General features: G+C 46.5%; 1 protein-coding gene and 1 long non-coding RNA gene across 5 annotated transcripts in view; one reads left to right on the forward strand and one right to left on the reverse strand.

Annotated features, from left to right (window-relative positions):
• The window catches only part of LOC111817841, a 27,875-nt gene that overhangs the window by 5,079 nt on the left and 12,852 nt on the right, over nucleotides 1-9,944 (forward strand). The gene's annotated exons all lie outside the window — the stretch shown is intronic.
• The window catches only part of Bicral (BRD4 interacting chromatin remodeling complex associated protein like), a 100,360-nt gene continuing 92,485 nt past the window's right edge, over nucleotides 2,070-9,944 (reverse strand). For all 4 annotated transcript variants that reach the window (XM_023719857.1, XM_023719854.1, XM_023719861.1 and 1 more), the window contains 2 exons: nucleotides 8,341-8,443; nucleotides 2,070-4,835 (listed from right to left, as the gene is read on the reverse strand). In XM_023719857.1, the coding sequence (XP_023575625.1) occupies nucleotides 4,048-4,835; nucleotides 8,341-8,443 (891 nt within the window). In that variant the 3' untranslated portion in view covers nucleotides 2,070-4,047. The remainder of the gene's footprint in view (nucleotides 4,836-8,340; nucleotides 8,444-9,944) is intronic.

Genomic DNA, 9,944 nt, shown 5'->3' on the forward strand with positions numbered 1-9,944 from the left:
TTTTTTTTTTTTCCAGGGACTGGGAATTGAACTCAGGACTCCTGCTTGCCAGGCAAGAAAGCTCTGGCACCCAGTTTTTTCATTGAGACAAGGTCTTGCTATGTAGGTTGGGCTGGCCTTGAAGTCACTATGTAACCCTGGTTGCCCTTGAATATGTGGCAATCCTGCCTCAGCCTCCACAGTGCTGGGATGAGAGGTGTGTGTGTGCCACCACGCCTAGTTGAGATTAATGATGGAAGAAATTAGAAGGGGGCTGATATTACATAAATGGAGGCAGGTTTCCCCCATTCAATTGCATGAACTAAGTGAATTACAAGAGAAACTTTTTTTTTTTTTGGTGGAACTGGGGATTGAACTCAGGCCCTTGCGCTTGCCAGGCAAGTGCTTATTCTACTGAGTCATCATCTTCCCAGTCCCGAGAAACATATTATCTTTTTTTTAAAAATTATTTATTACATTTATTTATTGTGTGTGTGTGTGGCCAGCTCAGCCCACCAGGGGGCGGGGCTGGCATGTGGTGCTGGGGGATCAAACCGCAGTCCCTGTGCTTTGACAAGCTTGTTTCAAGTAGGTGCTTTAGACCACTGAGCCATCTCTCCAGCCCCAAACATATTATCTTAACTAAGCCTTAATATAAAAGTTTTCTTCAATTATCCTTTAGCTTTACCTTTGCCCTTACAAAAGCAAAATAAATGACCTTTTTCAATGATCCTGCCTTGTCCTTTCTCAGCCCAGGATCACGTGATAGGAGTATGGATGGAGGCCACGCAGGACCAAACTTCCTCACTGACCAACTTCACTTAATCAGTGTTGAGAAAGGCCTGATAAAACCCTGTCCCCTCACTGGGTGCTTACTTTTTGCTCATAATAAGTGCACTTCACCAGAACTCCCACTGAGCATTTAGCCTTCCTTTCGCCCCCGCCCTGGGGAAAGTAGCTATTCCTATTTGTAAAATCAAGACAATCACAGTTGCACATTTTCCCAAATCTTTGGCTGTATTGCAATGGTTGTTTCATTTTGTAATCTCCAACTAAACATTTCCTAACCATGGATTAACAATATAGTTACTGACTGGTTTCTTTTTAACAGTATTTATCCAACATAACAAAATAAACTGCAATTTGTTATACTTTTTTTTACAAAACATTTTATAAATATTTTTACAAAATGTATACAAAGCAATTTCAAGTGAGACATACTATACAAATGAAGGTATTTAAGCAAATAAAGCCCACACCACACTGACAGTGAGTCACGTCCTCTTGAAGTCAAGTCAGTCTGTAAGGCCTCCCTAATCTAACAGAGTCTACTGAATTCTTCCCAACGAAAAGTTTTTTCCTAATTGCCAGTTTAAAATTTGCCTCATCTTCGGACAGTACTTAAGGACACAGAAAATCAAGTGGGTAGTAACATATTCACACACTTCCACAACAACAAAAAGAAAAAAAAAAAGGTTTTTGTTACTGAGCACAAATGTAGTTCTGAAACTGAACTTTGACAGATGAACCCAGACAACTGAGTCTTGACCATCGGACGCTGCACTCTCCTGCGCTTGCCAGGGGGCACCACACCATGGGGGGCCCCAGGGGGCACCACACCATGGGGGACCCCAGGGCACAACCTAGTGACGGGAAAATACTTCTGCAATCTTCATTTGTCATAATCTAGACTCTCCCTTCTGTAAAAATTAAACTTACAAGGGCACGTTTTACACATTCCATTTTGGTAAATTAGGCTCTCTGTTTGCTGGGCAAGTGGTAGGGCTTAAAAATGCTTTAAGATGGTGTACAGGAAAAAGCCAGGACTGGGGACTCACGGGAGGAGGTGGCAAATGCACAGGCGGCTGATCTTGTCTCTTAAGAATTCACTGAGCCAGGCTCGGTGGTGCACACCTGTAATCTCAGCTTCCAGGAGACCGAGGCAGGGCGAAGCGCAAGTTTGAGGCCAGCTTGGGCAACTTGGACCCCATCTCAACAAAACAAAACCAGAGCTGGGCACAGAGGCCCACACCTGGAATCCCAGCACTTTGTGAGGCTGAGGTGGGAGGATCACAAGTTTGAGTCTGGCCTGGGCAATTTAATGAGACCTTATCTTATAAAAACAACAAAAAAAGTTAAAAAGGGTTGGGGAAAGAGCTCAGTGGTAGGCAGCCTCTGGGTGTGCTCCCCAGTACTGAAAAAAAAAATCCATTGATTTGCAGTAATTAATGCAATTCATTAGCAGTCCACATGAAGGCTTCTGGGTATAAAGTTCCACAGTCAGAAGAATTTGATCAGGAGGGGCCATTTGAATTAAAAGAAGAGCTTGTAAAACCATGGGGTTACCGGTAGCTGTTAAACCTGGGCTGCCCAAACATGAAGATGCAACTACCAATACCAGCTTATCTAATAGGGTATAATACAGGAGGGGTCCTGCAGCTTGGATGTTGGCACAAGTAAGGAAAAAGTAGAGCCCCCAGAGGGCCCAGGTTTCCTTTCTGCAGTGGGGCGGGGGACAGTGCTACGCTGCTCCCACCAGCTGGGCTGTGGCGGGGCCTCTGGGTGGCAGCGAGTGGAGGGTGCAGGGTGTGGCTCTTCCGTGGCTGTGTCCAGGTAATCAGACACCTGCCCAACACAGTGACAAGAGGTGCCCACATTTGGGGACACATCAGAGTGCAGACCAGTGGGTGCTCCTCTAGCGAGGGAGACAGCAGAGTGAGGGTACACACGCCAGCGCAGACCCCTGTGCCCCAGGAGAAGGGTGACCACCATGTAGCTTTCCAGTGATGGGGCCGATGACACGGAGAACCGAAACCATCACAGGAATGGGGTGACCTGGGGCAGGTGTACAAGAAAGGAAAGGAGGGAACATTCCCTGAAAAGAAGTATAAATAAAGCGGGAAGTCAGGCTCACAGACACGAACGTGGCCACACACAGAGGCTGACAGGGTGTGTCCTTTGGCTCTCAGGGGAACCGGGCCCCGGCTCTGCGCGGTGATGGGCGGCTGGTTACCTTTGGTTTGTCTGTGTTTTGGTAATGATTGCTGCCAGGGTGACTGCTGTTCTCAGACGACGAGCATCAACAAGGCCAAAGTCCCCTTCAAGTTTAAACTGAAAAATTACAACATAGTTTCCTAATGAAAGTGCTTCTGGTGTTTGGCTCTTTGCTGTGGAGCGGGTACAAAGGGTCAGGAAACACAACTCAGCAATGGACAAAAACATACACTGTATGTTGACTCTACCCAATTATAAAATGCAAAACTCTTGGTTTGTTTGCGATAGCTAACGTGTATGCTTTTACATATATACACATCGTCTTCCTCACGGCTCTCTTCCCGCCCCCGCTGTGTGCTGTGCCATTTAACCCAGCGCCAGCCTCCTTTATGTAGCCTGGTGGATTATTCCGAGCCGTGCTGCTGCCGTTGCAAACAGAGCGCCCCTGGACTCAGCACGGGGGCCCAGGCATGCAGCTCTGCTCCAGGAGCCCCAAAAGGCAAAGCACGCAACGAGCAGCACCCCACTCTGTGCTCCTGGATTGGGGCTCAGCAAGGGCTGAGCAGGGCCCTGTGGTCTTCTACACCTAAAATCCCCCGAAAAGAAACAAGGCAGAAAAACAAAAACAAAAACAGTAATTAGGAGCTGCAGTGGGATATTCTTAAAAAGTAGCTTCTATAGGTCCTGTTTGATTTTCTTTAATAAGTCTGTTCTTCTCAAGTGACTTATGATTGTCAAAATTTTCCCCAGGGCCAAGTGGACTGTGGTCTCACTGAGTGACAGTGTTTTAAAATAAAAACATAGAAAACAAACTAACAGACAGAAAGGACCGTAGCACTTTCAGAACACTTGAATGTGTGGGGCCTATCAGACTGCTCTCTACCAAGGGGCGGTTTTCCTCAAGGATCTCTCTGTAACGGCGCTGAGTATTGCTCTGAAACAAAGGACGGGGCTGAGACAGAAAGGAAACCTGTGATGAGAGATGAAAGCAGGCGGAGACAGGAGCCGCTTCCACTCACTGCTGCTGGGGAGCAGCTACTTGTCTGGAGTGGGAGGGAGGGCGCACTGCCGCTATTAACACTCTAGGATACTATTTACAGCTGCTTCCAAAATTGAGTCTGTCTCTACACCGCCTTCGCTGTGGTCTGGGATGAACTTTTCCAGGCAGTTTTCCTGTGAAGCCATTGGAGAGAAGTTGGGGAAATCGAGCTCCACAGAGCCGCTCCCTACTGGGTCACTCTGGGGCTGCCGCCCAGCCTTTTTGAGTTCCAAGATGTTCTTAAATGTTGTTTCTAAACTCTTGGTGAGCTGGAGGTCTGCTTGTGGCTCCCCAGATCCCTTCATGATGTCTGTGTGGAGGACTTCGTTCTTTGGGGAGTTCCTCAGCGCTTTGTCCGGGAAGGAGTTATTACATGTCATCTCCAAGTGTGAATCTGCAAGGATGCTGGACAGTTTGCTCTCGGCACCATGGTCTGTGCGGGACAAGGTTCTGAGGTGGCCCTCAGGCCTGGGGGAGCACTCAGGGCCCTTCCTGGGGTCTCTGCGGCTGCCCTTCTCATCACACACACTCCGGTACTGCGCCAAGCCTGCTTTGTCAAACTTCAGGGCTTGGCCCAGACATTCCAACTTTTTCGAGATGTTTCCCTCTGCGGAGACCACGATGTGATTAGGCACTGGAAGAAACTGGTCATGATTCGTTGGTTCTGTCAGGCTCAGCTTGGCTCGGTCCCTGCCTAGGGCCTTTGCTGCCAGGTGGAGTGAGCTGGCTGCTTTCCCACCGTGCTGGCCGCTCCTGCCAAGCTGTGTTTCATGAGCAGCTTTATCAAGTTGGAAGGAACAACAGAAATCGGCTTGAAATCCCTCTGTAAACAGGAGTAGAAAGAATATTAGTGAGAAGGAGAGGGTATGGGTGACTCAGCAGACCCTCAGCCAGCAAGATTTGGTCTGTAGCCTGCAGAAGCACCATGAAGAAAGGCATCCTACCAGGCACGGTGGTGCACGCCTATAATCCCAGCACTGTGAGGCTGAGGCAGAAGGACTGAAAATTCAAACCCAGTTCAGGCAACTCAGTGGTTTAATAAAAAATTCAGTCTCAAAATTAAAAAAAAACTGGGCCGGGGAGATGGCTCAAGAGAATAAGTGCTTCCCTGGCAAGCACAAGGGCCTGAGTTCAATCCCCGGTTCCACACACACACACACACACACAAAAAAAAAAAAAAAAAAGAAAGAAAGAAAGAAAGAAAGAAAGAAAGAAAGAAAAAGGAAAAAAAATTTCTGGGTGTGGCAGTGCATTCTTGTAATCCCAACACTTGGGAGCCTGAGGCTGGAGGATCACTCTGAGTTCAAGGCCAGCCTGACCTGCATAGCAAGACCCTGTCTCAAAAAAAAAAAAATTTTTTTTTTTCAATTTTAGAGTCAAGATAGCTGGGATGTGTGGTTGTGGAGGCACTGGATTCCACCCTCAGTAATTGAGGGGGAATGGGAAGGAGACAGGGAGAGACAGACAGAGAATCCTATAAATGTCTTTTGAGACAGGGTTTCACTATGCAGTTCTGGCTGGCCTTGAGCTCATTTTGCAGCTCAGGCTGATCCTGAACTTGCAATGATCCTCCTGCCTCACTGCTTCAGTCTCTTGAGTGCTGGGATTATAGGAGTGTGCCACCATGCCTGGCCAGAACCCTATAAATGCAATCAAGGCTCCAGAACTATACCTTTCAGCAGGAAGCTGAACCTCTTTGAAAAGGTAGCTGCTTGATGTCTGAGGGGAAAATGAAACAGGCAGAAGGCTCCGCTTAGCCCTGATCTCGTGGTGTTGCTCTGGCCACCATAGTGGAGATAGGTTTAGGCCGTGCGCACGCTCAGCATGCATACTCTCACTGAGCTGCACCCTGGCACCCTCACTACTGTTTTCTGTGAGTGTCTTGTGAACGACTGCTTTAGAACAGTCTGAAAACAGAAGTCAGTGCTGGGATCAACCTGGCTGCTTCTGGGGGAGGTGTTGCAGGGAAGGAGGATGGAGACAGTGACTTGTCTTCGGGACCTCGAATGAGGGGCCTGTCACTCTGTCAAGATCACAGGGTGATTGGCCAAACCATGACTGTGTGTGCTAAGGAGGACAGCAGGGTGGTGGCAGAGAAGTGTGTGTGAGGATTCAGGGTGTTGGGAAGCTGGATGGAGGCAGGCAGGCTGCTGTCAGGCAGGACGTAAAGAAAATAAAGTAGGGCTCTGGTGACGTCTATGAAATCAGAGTGTACCTGCAGTGAGAACGAACTGTTCATCAAATCTCAAGTGAGAGATCTATGGAGGGAATCCAGCTGGACTCTAGAAAGAGGGCTTCACCCAGCAGGCGGGCGTGCAGGGGCCACACAGGGACGCACAGCCCACCACGTGATGCCCAGGACCGCGGCCGGCACGAGGCACAGCCAGCATATCAGGAGGCAACAGGAGAGCTCAGGTTCTAAGAAAAAGGGACAGAAATATCCCGTACACTATCCCCTTCCTTTTTAGAGAGGCTTGCGGCTCTTGTGAAGCCACAGTGATCCTTCTGCTAGACTGAGGGAGAGGATCATATATCTATTCGTACACTTCTTGAGCCACAGTAAATACAAGGCTGAACTGTAACACTTAAAGCCACAGGAAGATGATAGTAGGATAGCAGGGGAATGAATAAGCTAAATTATCAAATTAGCAATCTAATATAAATATAATATTATATAATATATATATATATAAAACTCAGGGTCTTGCCAGGGAGGCACTGTGCCACTGAGCTAGATCCCTGGCTTAAATATCATTTTGAAGACTAAAGCAACATGATTTAAAAACTTGGAATATGGGATATGGGGTATGGGGGCCAGCCAAATAGCTCAGTGGACTAAAGTACCTGCTTAGGCAGAGCCAGCAGCTGGGATTTGATTCCCGGCATGCGGCACCGGCCCGCCTGCCCCCACCACCCCCAGGGCGCACTGAGACAGTGATTCAGACTGGATGTGGTGGTGCACGCCTGTAATCCCGGTGCTTGGGGAGGCTGAAAACAGGAGGATCATCTACGAGTCCAATCTACGTAGTAAGACCCTGCAGACCCTATACTAAATACATAAAAAAAAAAAAAAAACCCAACCCCACACTTTTTTTTTTTAAACTTGTGATATGTTAAATGAAAAAATACTGGCATTGTTTTATTTATTTTTTTTGGTACAGGGTCTCGCTATGCAGCTCAGACTCATAGTGATCCTCCTGTCTCAGTCTCCTCAACGCTGAGATTATAGGCAGGCACCACCATGCCGTCTTGGTGGCCGCACAGTGTGCCTAGGGTTCTGGGGCTGGTGTGGCGTGTGGTGTCGGGGGCTGAACAGTCCTTGTGCTTTCCAGGACAGGGCTTAGACTGCCGAGCTACCTCCACAGCTAAAGAATATTAGTATTCAAAGCCATACCTAGCACAATGGGAACCAGAACTCAGAACTGGAAGAAATTTGGAGAAATAAAAACATTTCTTTTATATATAGTATAAACATAGGTAGAATTTATATTTTGTGAATTATTATAGTGTTATCTGATTTAAAACTTTTTAGATGAGGTGGAGGATCACTTTATTTATTTATTTATTTTGCGGAACCGGGGATTGAACTCAGGCCCTTGTGCTTGCCAGGCAAGCGCTTATCCTACTGAGCCATCTCCCCCACCCCTGGAGGATCACTTTAGCACATGAATTCCAGACCAGCCTGAACAATAGGTGAGACCCTGACTCAAAACAAAGCAGTATTTTATTTAAAAAAAAAATTTTTTTTTAAATAGTATTTTAGAGGCTAGAAACAATCAGACAACTCTAATTCTGCTGCCGGGGACTGAACCAGGACCTTGCACGCTAAGCACACACCCTACCACTGAACTACATCCGTATCCCCATTTAATGGCGTATATGGACAAACCTAAAATGTGGGAAATCAGCAGGAAAATAGTGGGATGGGAGATAAATCCTTCGATAGTGTTACAGTGTCTGGCTGTGGCCAGGGACTGTGCCATGGATGTTTTTCCCCTGAGCCTTACAAATAGCAAGTGGCTTCGATACTTCACTGAGGTGTAATTATTTCTGAGGCACCTTCTGGCTTTAGCTCTCAACAATATAGAAAAATTGAGAATTTTCATTTTATAATGGGGAAGAAGAATCACTTAGACAAATGGAAAATTCCACTTTGGATTTTATAGAATAGAGATATCCTTAGAATCTTCATATACTGCTCTCAGCACTGGGATTTTTCTCCCCAAAATTCATATTCTATTTCCTAGACCCACCTAAGGGTGACTGCTCACACTGTTCCCGAAGTTCCCTCAGTGCCTGAGCCACAGCAGGGCCTGCCAGGGTCTTACCAGGGTCTACAAGTGCCAGGCGCTTGTCTCGGGAAAGGGATGCTCTCTCCTCCTGGTTGAACATTCTGTCAATCATCACCATCTCCGCGGAGGGATTGATACGCTGCAAACAAGAGAAGCCAGTCATTCCTGGACATTTTATTAAAGTGGGCAACTGGCTGCATCTTTGAACAATAAAAACATCAAAAATATGTTCTTCTGGTTACTTGATCCTAGTCAGACAGCATGTTTTCTTTCTTTTCTTCTTCTTTAATATTTACTTATTTTTTATGTATTTGGTAAAGGGTCTCACCACCCACCCAGCTCAGACTCATAGTGATCTGTTTTCAGCCTCCCCTGCAGTGGGATTACAGACACACGCTCCCACGCCTGCTTTCTGGGGCTGGCTCAGTGTGCCCAGGGGTGGGCTTAGTCTGCTGAGTTATCTTACCCACCCAGGACGTGATTTTTTCTTTTCTTTTTTAATATATTTAGGTCAGTGTCTATGGGGGTCTACAGGTCTCACTATGCAGATCGGACTCAGAGTGATTCTCCTGTTTTTAGCCTCCCAAGCGCTGGGATTTAGTCCGTTGAGCTCTCTGGCCGGCCCCAGGATGTGTTATTTTTTGTGTGTGTGTGTGTGTAAAAGTAATCTTATTTAATTATGGGCTAAAAATTACTAATACAGTGTGCTTGAATTAGAAAAATTAAGATTCTAAATAAATTACTAGAGAATTTCACAATGGTGGGAGGGGTCAATGGAAATTTTTCTCTACATACAATCTGATCATTAACAGACTAGTAAACCTTAATTGGAATGATAAGGCAAAAATAGTAAAACCACACTTTTCCTATAAAAAGTTACACATCATCTTCTGCAGGAAGAGCTATCATACAGGGGGAAACAGAGACGTGTTCGTGCGCCTGCCCACCCAGAGCACCGAGCAACCTGGTCGTCTCCTTCCTCACCATCATCCTCAGCTTCTCGTTTTCTCTTCTCCCCCTGGAGACTTTCTTCTTCCTCTTCCTCCTCTTCTCCTTCTTCAACAGTCATCATCATCTTCATCCTGAATTTCTTCTTTCATCAAGTACCACTGGCCTACTACTTCTCCCTCCCCCAGTTCCGAGCCAGCCTCTTCCTCCTCCTCCTCCTCCTCCTCGTCTTCGTCTTCCTCTTCATCCCAATCTGGGAAACTAACTTCATCTTCATTATCTTTTTTTTTTTTTTTAAATATAACTTTATTTATTTAGTGTGTGTGTGTGGCCAGTTCAGCCCACCAGGGGGCGGGGCTGCTGGCATGTGGTGCTGGGGATTGAACCGCGGTCCCAGTGTTTTTGCTTAGCTTAGCTTGTTCTAAGTAGGTGCTTTAGACCACTGAGCCATCTCACCAGCTCCCCATTATCTTCTTCTCCATCTTCATCCTCCTCTTCTGAGTCCGGTGCTTCATTATCTTCCTGATCATATCCATCCAAGTATGTGATTTGCTACAGCAGTTCAAAAATACTTTCTCGGTAATCTTCCAGGTTTGTGATCTCACAGTTAAACAAATCCAGACTTTTCAAACTTTTAAGATTTTGCTCAGCTGACTCCCAGGATGTGTTTTTTATTTATTTTTTATTATTTA

This window comes from Octodon degus, unplaced genomic scaffold (genome assembly GCF_000260255.1).
Source record: "Octodon degus isolate 3935 unplaced genomic scaffold, OctDeg1.0 scaffold00005, whole genome shotgun sequence".
In the NCBI taxonomy this organism is placed as follows: Eukaryota; Metazoa; Chordata; class Mammalia; order Rodentia; family Octodontidae; genus Octodon; species Octodon degus.